This window comes from Mustela putorius, unplaced genomic scaffold (genome assembly GCF_011764305.1).
Source record: "Mustela putorius furo isolate JIRA1106 unplaced genomic scaffold, ASM1176430v1.1 tig00003972_pilon_pilon_pilon, whole genome shotgun sequence".
NCBI classification, from domain to species: Eukaryota; Metazoa; Chordata; class Mammalia; order Carnivora; family Mustelidae; genus Mustela; species Mustela putorius.
In genome coordinates, this window is record NW_025422115.1 from 24912311 (window position 1) to 24928798 (window position 16488).

Genomic DNA, 16488 nt, shown 5'->3' on the forward strand with positions numbered 1-16488 from the left:
TAGGGCATCCGCAGAGGCTGGGGGACAGAGTTAGTTGGTGTAGGCTACACAGCAAGTCCAGGAAAAATATCCAGGTTGGCATCAGGTTCAGGGTAAGACTTGCTGATAATCCCACCTCCTCCCGGCCAGCACTAGATTCTCATAGCCTGAGAGCCCTGGAGTAGGGGTCACGTTCCCAGGACCGGAGGCCAAGGACAGCCGTCTAGCCAGAGCTGGCCTGAGGCAGCCAGTGGGAGGCGTGCAGCCTCTCCACCTGCCTGCAGAGGCTGGGCCACGTGGTGGTGCACCGGAAACACAGCACGGGCTGATTCCTGGCAGAGGATCTGGTTCTTCCTCTCTGTGTCCATGTCCTAGCAAACCGTGGGAAACCCAGAGAAAGGACGGTTATTTTCTAGAACTTGGTTTCCTTCTCCCAATTCAGGTCAAGGCCATTATTGCTCATAATCCTCTGTTAATCACCCACTGTATGTTGTTCCCGAGCTTAGAATAAACTGAGATTAATGGGGAAGACATCCGAGAGGACTTCACAGGGAAACTGTGTGTGCCAGTCCCTGCAAGCTTCTGGGGTCCCTCCTCTGACCCTGATGCTGAGCCACAGCAACCCCTTCCCCACCAGGACCTCTCCTTGTAACAAACAACCTGTTGTGTGCTTCCTGAATCTCTCCTTCTCATCTGGTAGATCTTTTTTTTAAAAGACATGAGAGAAGAGAATGTATTTAAAAGCTCTCTCTGCCTGGCCACATAAATTACAGTGCAGTCATGCAATGAGATGCTGTGTGCGTCCCAGAAGAATAAGGCCCCGCAAGGAAGAATTTATACAGAAAGCACTTCAGTGAGTGAAAAAGAAAGTGCAGAACAACACAAACAGTGTGACCTCATCTGTAGCTCTGTACCTACACCTGCCCGGGCACCTGCACCTGAACTTACCTGGGCCTACAACCACCTGTACCTTCACCCATACCTCTGTCGGCACCTGTACCTACACCTATACCTCCCTCTGCACCTGTACCTCTGCATCTGCACCTGTAACCACCTACACCTATACCTCTGTCTGCACCTGCACCTGCACCTGTACTTATCCTGCGGTTGTACTTACACCTGTGCCTGTACCTACCTAAGCTTGGCCTGGGCTGAGGTCAGCTGTGGAGACTTCACTGGGGAGGAGTGCACAGAAGGTTCTATGGGGAGGGGTCCTTAGAGCAGGGCACTGAGTCCAGGTCCTGCCAGCTCCTCCCAGAACAAAGCTTCCGGGGCCGAAGCCGACCCCCACCTCCCCAGGGAGACTTGGAGCCTGCATGCGTCGGACGTTTGTGTTTTCTTGGTCCAAGCAAATTAAATCCTCCCTGAACTGCAAAATTGCCTCCCCTGAAACAAAGACCACGGATGGCAAGTGGGAGGAAGCTAAGACGGAGCGCTTAGTTCTGAATGAGGTGTTGCCGGGGATGGGCGCCGGCACACAGAGCTTGTGAGCTGGGCAGAGAGGGAAGGGGAGCGGTTAGAGTGGTGGGGGCTCCCTTTAGTCGGCTGGAGTCAAGGTGCAGCACCTGCTCGCGTGGGGCTTTCTAGGGAGCAGGAGCGGGTCCGCCTGCGTGGGTTCCCTGCTTGTTTCACCAAGAGACACAAGTCAGCGGCTCCCGGCCACTGAGACCACCGGCTTCTGGAGGTGGCTCTGGGATAGCGCCCGTCCTCACCTCCCGCTCGTCAGGGCCCGGGTAAGATGAGAAAGGAGTTGCTTCTGGGCCCTTCTTTCCTGCAGTCCAGACGGAGCCGGTGAGCTCGGGGTTGGACGGCCTCAAGCCAAAAGAGCTAAATCAGGAATTCTCAGTGAGGGGTGACTCTTTCCCCCGAGGACACTGGCTGTGTCTGGAGACACCGTTGTCACGCCTTGGGGCAGGGATGCTACCGGCATCTAAGTGGGCAGAAGCCAAGGACCCTGCTCAGCGCCCTACATGCCCAGGACGGCCCCACAACAGAGAAGGATCGGTTGCAACACCGCCATGTTCTGGTCCTTCAAGCGCCCCAGGAGCGTTTGTGGGTTTTATCATCCAGCCGCTGGAGGGATACAGCACAGCTACCCCCTTCTGCCTTACATCAAGAGATGCTGAGCCAGAATCTGGGTCCTCGTCACCATCCTATCAGGTCCCCACGGCCAGCAGAACGGCAGGTGACACAGGCCATGCTGCTTTCCCGGTCCTTAGTAAACAAACAGGAGGTTTCCACGGCGCGGAAAGGGGACACCCAGGTTGCCAGCAGGACGGCCTGTGTGAGGACTTCAGGCTGCCTCCCCTGGCCTGCTCAAGGGACACCTGTGTCCAGAGGTTTGGGGACTTGTACATAAATCAGGAAGCTGTTCTAGAACTTTTTGAATAATGGTTTCTCTGGCCTACCCCCCCCCCCTTTTTAATGGCGGTAAGATACACACGACACAAAATTTACCTTTGAGGCATTTAGTGCATTTGCAGCGTCGTGCAACCGTCACTTCCACGGAGTTCCAGAACATTCCCTCATCCTAGAAGCACTCAGCCCCCGCTCCCTCTCCCAGCCCCTGGCAACCACGAATCCACTTTCTGTCTCCAGGGATTCACCTAGTCAGGCCGTGGCGTGCAGGAGGAGGGGTAGGACACGTGGGCCCCTGTGTCTGGCTTCTCTCTCCGAGACTCGCGTTCGTGCGTCCACCCACCTTCAAGCAGAAACCCATGCTTCACCCCTTCTTACAGCCGAACAGGACTCGGTCACGCGGCTGGGCCGCATCTCGTTCAACCTTCCATCCGCGTGGGGCCGCGTCCACCTTCAGCCACCGGGAGCAGCGCTGCTCCGACCGTTCGGGCCCGACATCCCGGCCGCCCATCTCCAGTCCCTGGGCGTGTTTGCCCAGGGGGACCACCGGCTCCCGTGGCGACTCTCTCCCTTTTGAGGAAACGCCAGCCTGGCTTCCAGGTAGCCCATGGGCCTCCCGTTGAGCTGGCTGGCGAGTGAGCGCTCCCCCACCAAGTATGTCCTGGGGACAAGCCACTGGGGTAGGCGTGGGCTCCAGGAGCCCTGAGGACGCAGCCCCGGTGTGGACAGGCATCAACAGGTCATTCTCCTAGATGAGAGGGGCACCTTGCTCCTGCCGTGACTGCAGCCACACTCGCAGTTTTGGGGGGTTGATGGCTCTGCCTTTAAGGGGCCTGGCACAACCCGGTCCTGTCGGACCGGGGGCAGCGCCCACTTTCTCTGCAGGCCCCAGCTGGGCGGGATGGGGGGGACAGAGATCCCCAGGCTCCACGGCAGGGTGCAGTGAGTACTCGGGTCAGTGTGCTCAGCAAACAAACCAATAGTGCCCTAAGATGCTCGTGGGAACCCGGAGTCCTTGAGCTCTACAGCGTTCTCCTGCTCACGCAGAGCAGAAGGAAGGCCGCTCAGGACCCTGGAGTTGGCGGACTTAGGGTGGGGAATGCGGTTCAGAGATGCCCAAGGCATGGACCCTGGCTCCGAACATGAATCAGGGACCCAAGGCAGTGGTAGCTGGGCCTGAGGGGGACACGTGTCCTCCGGGACGGGGAGACCCCAACTCCGTAGCAACCAGCGTCCTGACCACCTGCTCCCCGAGAATGTGCACGACACGGGCACCGTTGCTCTCAGATGGAGACTTCAGTGCTCCTGGGGCCCCTCCGAGCAGGAAGGGCGCTGCCACAGGGAAGCCTTGGCTCCCTGCTCCTCCGGGCAGAGGACGCACTCGGGCCGTCCCCCCGGGGGCCCTGGGGCTCCTCGCTGGTGCTCCTGCTGAGCGCAGGTCCGGAGAACCCATGTGTGCTCACCGGGTGCGACCCCAGGAGACGGGGGCGGAAGCTCCGACTCCTTCACGAAGCCTTCCAGGACTGCCGAGCCCCGGCTGGTCCTGTTCCTCCCTGTGCCCAGAGAGCCCAGGCGTTGTGGAGGGGAGACCAACTGAGGAGAGGGTTGGCGCTGCTGGCGCTGGGTTCGCGGCCCGGCTCCGCCTCCCTGACCCTGGAAGTCTCCATCTAAAGTGGTGTCTGTCCTGGGGTGTCGCAGGGGTCCGTGAGGTGAGCACGTGCGAGAGCTCAGGGTGAGGCCCGGTGCCGAGCCGCGACCGCGAGTCCACCGGAGAGGGGAGAGAGACACCAGCGAGTGTGGACTGAGGCGTCCCCTCGGGGACGGGCCTGCCTCTGTGTCTCAGACTGGGTCTCGGGGGCCAGTGGGGCCTGCAGCCCCTCTTCACCCCCCCCAACCCGCTCACCGTGCGGTTCTGGAGCCGCTGCTGCCCCCGGAGCTCTCCCAGCAACTGGGCCTCGCCGCGTCAGGGCCCGCGGAGGGGAGGCAGCACAGGCTCTGAGGGGTCCTGAGGGCTTAGAGATGATCCTGCGGGAGGGACTGGGATGGAGCGGCCTGGAGCGGGCGGTCAGGGCGGGCTGCCTGCGGAGGGCGTGTTGATCGGAGATCTGAAGCCCTCACGGGGCAGGGAGGGGCAGCCCCGGGAAGGTCAGGTCTCGAGCTTTCTAGAGACGCTGCCGTCCGCTCTTACAGGGACGTCTCTGTGCATGGGTTTGCTCCCCCGTCCCAGCCACGGCCTTCCGCGTGCAGCCCCCTCGAGCCGCCGGACAGAACTGTCTGCCACCCTCTCTCGTGGCCTGCCTGATCACACTGCCCTATCGCCGCCCAGGAACGTGCAGCCCTCCACAGCTGAGGAGGAAGAGAACGTGGGATTTCAGTTAGAAGGCTGAATTATGGTGATGGGTTCCTCCTCGTGACCCTGGAGGCCCGGCCTCCGTTTCTGGCCGATATCCCGGTCATAGCCATGTCCTTTCAAGGCAGTCAACCCTGGGGGCGGGGGGTGTGGGGGGCATAAAAACTTAGGGGGAGGGCGCCTGGGTGGCTCAGTTGGTAAAGCCACTGCCATCAGCTCAGTCATGATCCCAGAGTCCCGGGATCGAGCCCCGCGTCAGGATCGCCGCTCCACAGCGAGCCGGCGCCTCCCTCGGACCTCCTCCCCATCACGCTCTCTCTCACTGTCTCTCAGATAAATAAAATCTTTAAAAAAAATAAAACAAACCTGGGGGCAGAGTCCCAGGGCTCCTGTTTCCAGCACTCTGGCTCACATCCCTGCAGCTGAGCCGGCTGCCCCCCCTTCTAGACGCGCGTGCCCCCGTTCCGGGGCGGAGTAAGTCCGTCCGCCGGCAGCCAGGCCTGACGCCCGCCCGGGGGCCGAGCCGGCCGAGCACGCTGGGGCGGAGAGCCGGGCGGCAGGTGCGCCGCCGCACCCCCGCGTCCTACTAACGCCAGCTCCTCTCTCGCTTCCCCGTTGGCCATCTTGGCGCGACTGACGCGACGAGTCGCTGTGCTCACCAGACTGGGGCACCCGCACAGCAGTGCACTCGACCTCCTCGGGACCCCGGCCCCCCCTGCACCCCCCACCGGCTTCCCACCTTCCTGGGGACCCCGGCCCCCCCTGCACTTCTACCCTCCCCTTCCTCCGTTCCCCTGGCTCCCCGTCCCTGCCCCCCCCATGGCCCCTCTCCAGGTTCCTGGAACAAAGCAAGAACTCCGGAGAACTCTCCCTTCACTGCCCCACAGAGGCAGAGGAACTCCACCACTAAGGGGAGCGAGGTGGCGGCCCCCCTTCGGAGTCCCCCGGCCCCGCAGACATTTGCCAGCGCCCCCACGAAGGCTGAGGGGCTGGTGGCTTCCAGTCATTGAGATGTAGCACCGGGCACACAGGGCCTGCCCAGGAGGGGCCAGCCTGGGCGGGAGTTTCCGGGACACACCTGGCATCCTTCTCCCCCAACCTCGATGTCACGGGGGGACCTCCCTGCCCATTCTTGGTCACACAGATGGAGTGGCTGTTTCCGCTGTCATCTCCCAGCCTGGCAAGTCCTCCCATGACCATCCCCAGCCGTGGCTGCTGGGTGCAGGATGGGCGGGGGGGTTGGGAAGAGGTTTCTCCCCTGCAGAGACAGCACAGAGCACCAGCGCTCAGGCTCCAGGAGGTGGGGGACCCCCTGGCTTCGGACTCAGCTCAGGTGCATAGGAACCAGGGGGTCTTGGGCAAGTGACCACTTCTCTGCCTTGGCTTCCTCGTCTGTAATGGGGAAGGGTCTTGGCACCGCTTGTAGAGTTTTACGGGGAAGAAATGAGTCTCTGCGGGTCAAGTGTCTTGCCTGGCACCCGCGCCCTGGTTCACCAGCTGTTGTGACTACGACTGCCTTCCCGTGCCCCGCTTCTCCGGCGCTGATGCTGGGGCTGCTGCCCTCGCTATGGGATTGTTAGTGTCAGGCTGTCCCAGCGACTGCCTCTGCTGACAGGATGTGGCCATGGACGTGGGAGGAGAGAACCTGGGGGTCTGAGTCTGCGCTGGGACATCCCTTGAGCCATGATCCAGCTATGCCTGAAACCCACCCCACTCTCAGCCAGGGCTCAGTATGTTACCTTGCTGCCTGAGCCAGTTCAAGAGCAATTTCTGACGCCCGGCGATGGACAGGGTTCTAAGGCACGGCAGTAGTGAGGGGGCACTGAATCCCCTTCTCTGGGGTCCTCCGGTCCCTTGGTTTGTTCGGTCACCCGCCTCCCGTTTGCAGAGCCCTCTGCGTGTGTCGTTTGCAGAGCCCTCTGCGTGTGTCCGTCAGAACGCTGGGCTCTCTGGAGGGGACTCGGAAACACCAGGCACCATTATCAGTAAAGTCTAATACTCAGCCCAGACTTACGACACGACAAAATGCTCAGTCCCCGTTACTGGCAATGCGTGAACTCAGCAGGGCTCAGCACTCAGCCCTCAATTCACAAAGCACAGTACTCAGTGATCACGTATTTGGAGAGCTCAGTACTCATCCCTCAGCCCTGGCCGAACAGTGTTCATGACTGCTAAGCACAGTACTCAGTACTGAGATAGCACAGTGCTTACCCTTGTAACGAAGCGCAGCACTCACTACTGACTTAGCATAGTATTCAGTACTGACCAAACATGGTACTTAGTACTGGATAAGCACAGTACTCCACTGTCAGTATAACAAAGCACATTGCTCTGCCCTGGGTACGGACTAAGCACCCGGTAAGATACTGAATAATCATAGCACTCGGCCCTCAGTGCTGCGTGCGGGTCGGATACGATACAATCCCCGGCTGCTGCGTCTCGCATGCTCTTGACGATTGCGGTGCAAGACACATCAGGATCCCGTCTCCAGAAGAGGACAAGGAAACAAGAGGGCCAATGACTTGACCAAGGCAGAGAACCAGAGAGGAGGGGAAGACCCGGTCCTGTGTCCCTGCGGAGTTCTTCCCAGAGGAACAGGAGAAGCAGAATGAGGAGAGTCGCATGCCGGCAGGAGTCACTCCTGCTGGCGCGGCTGGGGTGACATGCCCTTCCCCGCACCGATCACTGGGCGCCCCCCGGCAGGCAGGGGTGCCCCTCACAGACACACCCGGCTGGCGGCAGCCTTGCTACCGACCGCATCTCAGGCTGCATGGAGCCTCATTCCCCCTTCGCTCGTGGTCCCCAGACGCCCACACAGCCACCGCTCCTCTCCTTCGGGGCCTGGGGGCTGGTCTCCGTCCCACGGTTGGGACCTGCCCCTCGGGGCTCCCCCCAGGGCCCGGGTGCCATGGCCTCCGTCTCCCGACCCTGCCCCACACTCCCCAGGACTGGATCCCATCTGGCATGTCATCCCTTATCCCCCAGCCAGGGCTAGCCCACGACAGTGGCCGACACGTCCTACTCTATTGGAACAAGACTGTGTGGACAGGGCCTCCGAGAGACAGGCCGGGACACGCCGGAAACACTCACGGAGCAGAGTTCCCGCCCAGAGCCTCGGCTCTGCATCCGGAGACCAGACTGACAAGCAGCAAGCTGTGCACGACAAGCCTGAGGGAACACGGAGCCCGCAAGCCCTCCTGCCGCGTCATGCGTCCCGTCGATGCCGGGCTGGATCAGACCGAGGCCGAAGGCCCCGAGAGGAGCCTGTCTCACCGTGGACTCGGCTCTGTCCTGGGCTCCCTGACCGGCGAGCCTGTCCCCAGCTTGAGTCGCCGGAAGGGCGAGTCTCTCCGCTCTGCTTCTGCGCCGACGACAGCCCTTGTGAGCGCTCAGGGTCGAGCAGCATCCGGGAAGCCACGGACGCGCCCCGGGCCGCCCCGCTCGGAGCCGCTGGTTCTCCCAGGAGGCGTCCGCCACGGCTGTTGACTGAACACGGCTCGAGGCCGAGGGCTGCGCGGTCACGGGGCGACCCTCCCTTCTGAGCGTGCAGGCTTCTGGGGACAGGGAGAAGGCCGTGCGCGACAACAGAGACACCGGGAAGAGCCGGCAATGACAAGGGCCGCGAAGACGATGAAGCTGGGTGTAGCCCGGTTCCTGGAGCAGCTCAGGTCCCCGGGGGCCAGCACACGCCCTCCCGCACTGGGTCCGGCTCACAGTTCACAGCCGGACACCTCCACGGAGGGCTGGCCACGCCGCACCGGGAGACGCCTGGGAGGACCCCCCCGAGCGCCCGCCCGCCATGGGCTGGTGCCCAGAAACCAGCCTCCGGCCCCCAGGCTGGACCCCTCCGCTGCGGGTCACGCCGCAGGACGGCACCCACCGGCCCCCGCACGATGAGGCTGAAGCCAGACCCCAGCTGACACCACGTCCCTCCTGGCTCTTCTCTTCCCAGTCACTCACCTAAGCGCCCTTGTCTGGCTCTCTGCCGTACGGACCCCACTGCGACCCCAGGATGCCCAGTCAGGACGGGCGGCACCACAGGCTCATACCCGAGCAGCCCGGTGACCTCCCGTCTGCTTCACTCTTACCCGCCCCGTGCTAAGTGACGGCTCTGCAGACAGCACCGGGGCAGGCAGCGGTTCGACCGCAGGCAGCGGGGACCATCCAGCTTCTGAAAGCAGAAAGAACACGGCGGCAGATGTTGGGCTGCTGAGGACGGGCGGGGAAGGCACCCAACCAGGTGGCTCCAGGGCTCTGGGTCTTGGCAGAGAGACGGCGTGTGACAGCGGAGGAGCCCCAGCCAGATTGTCCCTCAAGAGCCACATTCGAGGAGCGCCCAGCTGGCTCTGTCGGTTAGGCATCCAACGCTTGGTTTCAGCTCAGGTCGTGATCTCGGGGTCGTGGGATCGAGCCCTGCTTCCGGCTCCGTGCTCAGCTCAGGACCTACTTAAGATGCTCCCCTCCCTCTCGCTCTGCCCTCGTCCCAGCTCACACTTGCGCTCGCTCACTCGCTCTCTCCCAAATAAATTAATGCTTTACAATTCTTAAAAAAAAAAAAAAAAGATGCACATTTGGGAATGAGAAGCCGATTGGCCGCCTTGGCCCGTGGGCCTGCCTGTGGGCTAGGGGCAGGGCAGACCACGTTGACCGACTCCCCAGCACCACTCGTGATGGGCAGCGATGACCCCCCAGAGGAAATCAGGCCTCTGTTCCCCGAAGAAGCGGGAGTGGACACTGCGCGGTTCCCGGGCCAGCAGAGCTACCTTCTGTAATCCCAAACCACAAATGAAGCAGCTACCTGTCTTTGTTAATTTGGGCCAAACGGAAGGGCGTTTTGAGAAGCATCTAATCACTCTTCCCCACCAGGCAAATTCTGTAGGAACACATTCATGGCTTTCATTAGTATTCATATGGCTTTGAGGATTTTTTTCATGATTTGTAAAACTCCAAGTAATTGTGAAAGGTGCGGTGTCCGTGTTGCACATCGAATGCCTTTTCCTATCACAGTCTGGGTTCTTCTGTTCATTACAAGGACCTAATTGAAAATGATTGAAGCTGGATTTTATCACACACGGAGAAGGCGCGATAAAATGCGGGAGCGCAAACCTCCTCAAGCCTTTGTACCGTGACGTCCGGGCGTCGAGGGGGCGTGGGGGAAGACAGAATCCTCCCTCGCGCGGCCTGAGTTTGTCCCGGTCACTTGAGGAGAACAGTTTGATGTCGTTGGTGACGATTTCTTCGCTTCCCCAAGCAGCTGGAGTGAAGCTCTCAGCCCGGACCTCCGCGTCACGGCGCTTCTGTGGCCCCCACACCCCGAGGGAGAGCGGCAGTCAGGAGCGTCACGAGGGAGTCTCGGAGACCTCCGGGCTGTCCCCAGCCTTACTCCGCAGCTGTGTTTAGAGGCTCCTTAGCAAGGCAGGGGACCCACTCTTGGTCCCCGGTGACTTGTGGAACCTGGTCCCACGGCTTTGCCTCTCTGGGCCTCGGTGGCCCCCAGACGCAGGGTGGACAGGATAAGGCGGTCTGCTGGGGCTGGACATTCTGGGCGTCCTCTTCAGTGATCCGGGACGAGTTCTGGGATGGGGGAACTCGTCTCCTGACGGTGACGGCTTTTGAGGCATTAGGACGTGGAGGAGGAAGCCCTGCTTTGGGCAGAGACGAACTCAGTCAAGAGTGGGTGAACGGCAGACCGTCCCGGGGCCAGCTGCGTCCTGCCATGCCGGTGGGCGAGGGGGCAGCACACCCCACCCTCTGGGCCAGCCCCTCCCCCAGCCTCCACGGGGCCCTTCCAGAGGCCAGAGGAGGCAGAGGAGGCCACACCCCTATTCTGGCTCCTCCCCAGCCCCCCCAGGCACCCAGAGGTCACCGCAAGGGCAGTGTAGGGGGCAGCAGACCTTCCCAGGAACCCCCTTCTGCTCTGGGCTCCACTCCGGGGGCGGGGAGGAGGGACCAGACCTCTCCTCTCCCCGACTCGCCTCTGCCATCTCATGTCTCTGTTCGTTTTCTTCCTCCCTCGTGCAGCAGCCCGTGAGGCCCCCAGTGGACCTTCTCTCTCCAGTCGGGACACTTATGCTGCCCAACTGCCCCTGCCCGAGCGCCCTGCAGGCCTCGCTCCGCACGTCCGCTGCACGCTTGCTTCCTCATCGTGTGGGGCTCCAAGGAGCCCTTCGTGCCGCCCACCCACCATGGCCTTGGGCTTCCCTTGGGCACCTGGCAGTGACCCTGGCCTGCGTCTGGATCTGCCCGCCCCCCTCCCCCACTGCCAGGCCGTCTGTCCTGGTCTGGTTTCATTCCTCCACCCAGGGTGTGCCGGGTTCCTGCGGCACGCACGGTGCCAGACCTGCACACGCCGTCCCAGCAGACAGACCTGCCCTGTCTGTGTTCCTCCGGCCCAGAGAGGAATGCGGCCCATCCTTCGTGCCCACATGGGGGGGAAGACAGGCAAGCGTTCACGCAGAGTAGACAGGACAGCAGATCCATAAGCCTGAAGTGACCCTGATTCTGTCAGCGTGAAAACTGCGAAGCCCCAGCAGTCGGACCTGGGGCCCCGCGACGGCCACACGGGAGCTACAAATGCATCCAGTGAATCGTCCTCTTACCTCTGGGCTCCGGTGGGAATCACGTTTTAAAAGCAAATCGCCCCTCTCGGCTGTGGCGCCTGCCGAGTGTCGGTCTTCCCGCCTGCGTCCTGCACAGTCCTGGGGCCAGCCAGGGGATGCAGTCGCCATCAGGGTTTCGCGCTTCTGGGGGTCGGAGAAGTGGGGACCACTGCAACTCCGGTAACGAAAACGAGGGTGCGCCATCTGTTTCCCTGGGAAAGTCGCCAGGTTTAATCCCAAACGAGGAGAAGGAGCTGGTACACTTCACTGAAGACTTACATCCTCCTGGAGAACGTGACGCTAAGGACTCGGAAGCAGCTTCCAAATGTTAGGGCGGGAGTCTCGGGGAGGCCACAGTGGCCAGACAAAGCCCTGGGGACCCGGAGCCGGCACCCTGCAGGACGCAGGCTGCACACGGGGAGAGGGGTTTGAGCTGTGTGTGCGTGTGTGTGCAAGCATGCATGTTTGTGTGCATGAGTGTGCAAGCATGTGTGTTTGTGTGCGAGCATGCGTGTTTGTGTGCGTGTGTGTGTGTGTGTGTGCGCACAGGCATGCGTGCTGGAGTGTGTGTGATGTGTGTGCGGTGTGCATATCCAGTACTGGACGAGGCAGAGCACAAGACCAAACATCCAAGAACTTGCCTCTAAGTTTTTCCCCTGGAGCCTCTCAGAGCCTATTCCTTCTCCAACACTCTCCAGCACACTTTCTTTTTGTGGACTAAGAGGGCGTCACCTTGTTTGGGTGTCTCCGATTCCACTGGCCACAAGCCGTGGGAGGGCAGGGCAGCGTCCGTCCGACGCAGGGCCTGGCCCACAGCGCAGCACGGGGTTGTTGAAGTACCTCGGGCCCGCCGGGTGCAGGGGGCAGGGGCCGGGCTGGGGGCGCAGCCTGAAGCCCAGGGTGCTCTCCGGTGGGCGGGTGCCTCCGTCTCCTGGCCTGGGGCTTTCTCTGCTGGAATCTGGATGTGAGCCTCTCCCCTTCTATGCTTCAGGAATAAACCTCCAAGGTGTTTGCGATTCAAAACCACACATGGTGACTTTTCTCCAGTTTCAAGTTCATTTGAGATTAGGCAAATATCTCCTCCTTGGGGAAGATTCTGCCAGAATCCTTCATTTCATCCGGCCTTTCCGAAGGACGAGAGCCGGCCTTCCAAGCAGAAGTCCCCGGGCGAGCACAATCGCCCGCACCATAAGTTACTTTAATGTAGACGTCACTTTAAACTAACCTCTTACCATCTGTTCTGTCCTTTAATAACAAATGCAAAAGAGCGCGATTCTCCGTGGCATCATAAAAGCGAGGTGGGTGATGGAAATGCCTGTCTGTGTTCTTTATTCATGGCTCTCTCGCACGCTGCTGTGATGTTTTTCTCATTTTCCAGACACAAATCAAGGGGAAACTGCTCTCCCCTGATCTGCTGAATTCATTTGTACAGTATTTCTTCTTAATGTGGTAAACTGTGGGAGGCTCAGAGCGTCCCAAGCCGGGGCAGAGCCCCGGACGCGCACACGGAGAGGCACCCGGGGAATTAAGCAAAGGTGGTCAAAACGTAATGAGATTCCTTCGCAAAAAATAAAACCTCTTTAAATATGTGGCGGGTTCTTTTCAGAGGTTTTGTGATTAAATATGCCCGTGAAGGATGGGCGGTCTGGCCCACAGGACGCGGCAGAGGCGTGCCGGCGGGGGAGCGGTAAGGCAGCCCCGCGTCCGGGGGACCCCTGGCTCCTGCCCAAGGGCCTCCTCCATCTGCACGGCTCCGCCGCTTGTCTGGGACGAGCCGTGGACTCGAGCGCAGAAATCACCGACCTTTCTAGAACTTTCCTCGCTCCCAGAAGGCAGACGGATGCTTCACAGGCAGCTGGCCTTGAGCTTTTCCCGTTAATCACACAGTCCCCTGTCTCTGCAATGGGGCCCGACCCGCCGTGACAAGTCCCACACACGCAGCAAGACCGCAGGCCCGGTCGGCAGAACGGGACGTCCTCTCTGGGACCCAGACTGTCACCGCCACCCCGTGTCCCCGGCTAGCACACCTTGGCACGGGGTCCCTCTCGTGGGGTCGAAGAGGTGGCTCTCCTGCGAGGGGCTGCCCTCCTGTGAGCCGACCCCTGGGGCTGGAGCCGGGTGGCCGGGACGAGCCCCTGTCCTCCGGCACGCCACTTGGTGGGCAGCAGGGGACGGGGGATGAAGACGGAGGGGCCTCCTGTGCTGGGGGCCCGGCGCCGTTCGCGAGCGAGCAGGCACGGGGCGGCAGGCACAGGGCCCGGCGCGTCCTCATCTGCAGGAGGCGGGGGTGACTCCAGCGCTCCCACAGCCCCAAAGGACAGCTCAGAGTGGCATGTGTCCCCGGCCCGGCCCTTCTTTCAGTGGCCTGGCCTGAGCCCCTGTTGGGTGCTGCTGCTCAGGGCGGAGCGAGGGAAGCCAGGAGCGGGGAGTCGGGAACAAAGATGGTCCCCACAGGGATGGGGTGGGGGAGGGTGTGGGACTGAGGGAGGGATATGTGGGGGAGGGGTTCATGGTGAGGCAGGGGCATGCAGGTGGGGGAGGGTCTGCGGAGGGAGGGGTACGCGGGGGGGTCTGGGGTGGGGAATGGTTTGTGGAGGGGGTGGGGCGATGGGATTGGAGAGGAGGGACGTGGGGGGGGAGGGGTGTGCCGGAGCGGAAGGGTGTGTGGCAGGAGGAAGGGGCATCTCCAAACCGTCGCCCAAGGTGTCCACGCAGCACCTGTCGCCTTGCACGGGTACAGAGCAGACTTTCTTGTGGTGACAACTATGGGGACAGGCGAGGATGCAGGAGAGCCCCATGGGCTGGTCACATAGCCGTGCTGCACGCATCCTGCTGTCCGTTCGCTTCTGACTCATTGACTCCAGACTGGGAAGTGGGCCCCGATGGCCCCTTCTCTCATTTCGCCCACCCTGGACCCCCAGCTCCAGCGAGCCCCTATCTGTCCCGTGTCCCTGAGTTCGGGGGCGTCTGAACAAAGAATGTCCGGTCCGGCTCTGCTCGTGGGCCAGAGGATTTAATTGTGGTCCATTTTGTTATGAAATGTTACAAACCTGCTGCTTGATTTTAAAAAACAAAAAAACAAAAACAAAAAAATTATTCTGTAAAGGTGTGTGGTTGACCGTGAACAATGCAGGGTCGGGCACGGCCAGAAACCTGCCTGTGAACTTCTGAGTCCCCAGAAACCTAACCGCTGACAGCCCTCTGTCGGCCAGAAGCCTTGCGGACCAGGTAAACGGGCGGTGAGCACGCACGTCGCATGTTGGTGTGTTGTAGACTGTGAGCTTACAGCACAGTCAGCTGGAGGACATTCTGTGTCGTTAAGGAAATCATAAGGAGGGAAAACTATACCGTATTTACTGGAAAACATCCGTGGACAGACGGACCGGCATGGGAGAAACCCGTGTCCGAGAGTCAGCCATAGTCAACGGGGAACTCCAGTCTGTGGGTCTGACCTGGCCTCCACACCTTCGCAGTCTCCGGGTCACGCTCCCCGGGCTCAGCAAAGCCAGTTCCCTTACAGCTGGTGACCCCATTCCCATCAGGCGACCTTTATTGTGACGAGATCGTCGCTTCCTCTAAATGGAAGACTCACTGCCCGTTTTTAAGTGCTCTACTGAAGCGTGCCTCACATAGGGTATCACGGTAATCTCAGTTGTGCAACACACCCCTGGTGTCGGGCGACTCGCGGTTATTTACACGACGAAACGCTCGCCGCGAGGAGCACAGTCGCCATCTGTCACCGCGCTGTGCGTCGCGTTTTTCGTTCTGCTGCTGTCCTTGCAGTGTCCCCAGGACGGCTCGTCCCGTCCCCGGCCCCCGCCGCCCGGAGAACACGGAACTGGGGCCTCGTCTTGCTCCTCAGTGCCCCCCTCCAGCCCCCGCTGGCTTCCCCCCGAGCTGGGAGCCGCAGAAACATTATTAAGTTGCTTTTTCAACAACACCCAGCTTCTCTGTGCAAACACTTGTGTGTGTATGTGGTACGGTGGCCATCCTGACGACAGGCTTCGCAGTGAAATCTGTCTCCAGGCTGGTCGCGGGGCCTCCCTGTCCCTCAGGGACCGGATCCTGTCCCTGGTGCCTCCGTCGAAGGAGCGAAAAGGTGGGACACAGGTGAAAATTTAGGGCACGTACACGGGCCGGGTCCCAAACCTCTCTTACCTCTGGATTCTACGATGACTGCTCCGTTGTCCGCCGTCCAGTCTGGTGGCGGACGGAAGGAGCGTTTGCATCACGGTGGTGGCCATTTTCCACCATTGCTTCCAGGCTTCCTCAGCGGTGGTGGAGGTCTCTACCCCGTGACCCACGCTCCCTGCAGAGACTTTACCTTGGAATATTGTGTCTTACCTTTCCCCGTTACCTGTTGGGTCACTGGACGTGCAGTTACGATGCCCTGATCTCAGACTGACCCTCCGGTTCCCAATGTGGATAAAGTGTTAGGTCCCGAAGTACAGCGAGATGGTCAAGTGCAAGGAAATTCGGGGCCGGGTGAGTGTAGGTTTTGGGAGCATAGCCCTGCTCCCCACGGCAGGCTGACACACCTCTCCTCCTGCTCCTCCTGCCAGATCCGGTCTGACAAAGACAACGACATCCCCATCCGGTACAGCATCACGGGCGTGGGCGCCGACCAGCCCCCCATGGAGGTCTTCAGCATCGACTCCATGTCCGGACGGATGTATGTCACTCGGCCCATGGACCGGGAGGAGCGCGCCTCCTACCACGTGAGTACCTCGGGCCTTGGGTTTCTACCTTTGGAAGGAGAACTCGGCTCATAGTTTCAGTCTCGGCTTCTTACGTATCCCACGTCACCTCGCGCCCAACCATCCATCCTCTACCCATTCCTGCTTCCATCCGCCCATTCTTCTGCCCATCTATACATGCATCCATCTGTCCATCCGTCCATCCATCCCCCATCTACCGGTCCATCCGTCCATCCATCCCCCATCTACCGGTCCATCCGTCCATCCATCCCCCATCTACCGGTCCATCCGTCCATCCATCCCCCATCTACCGGTCCATCCGTCCATCCATCCCCCATCTACCGGTCCATCCGTCCATCCATCCCCCATCTACCGGTCCATCCGTCCATCCATCCCCCATCTACCGGTCCATCCGTCCATCCATCCCCCATCTACCGGTCCATCCGTCCATCCATCCCCCATCTACCGGTCCATCCGTCCATCCATCCCCCATCTACCGGTCCAT

At 60.9% G+C, this 16488-nt stretch overlaps 1 protein-coding gene across 1 annotated transcript in view; it reads left to right on the forward strand.

The window, feature by feature from the left end:
* The window catches only part of CDH4 (cadherin 4), a 508726-nt gene that overhangs the window by 434311 nt on the left and 57927 nt on the right, over positions 1–16488 (forward strand). The window contains exon 5 of the mRNA XM_045070576.1: positions 15849–16004. Coding sequence (XP_044926511.1) covers positions 15849–16004 — 156 coding nt within the window. The remainder of the gene's footprint in view (positions 1–15848; positions 16005–16488) is intronic.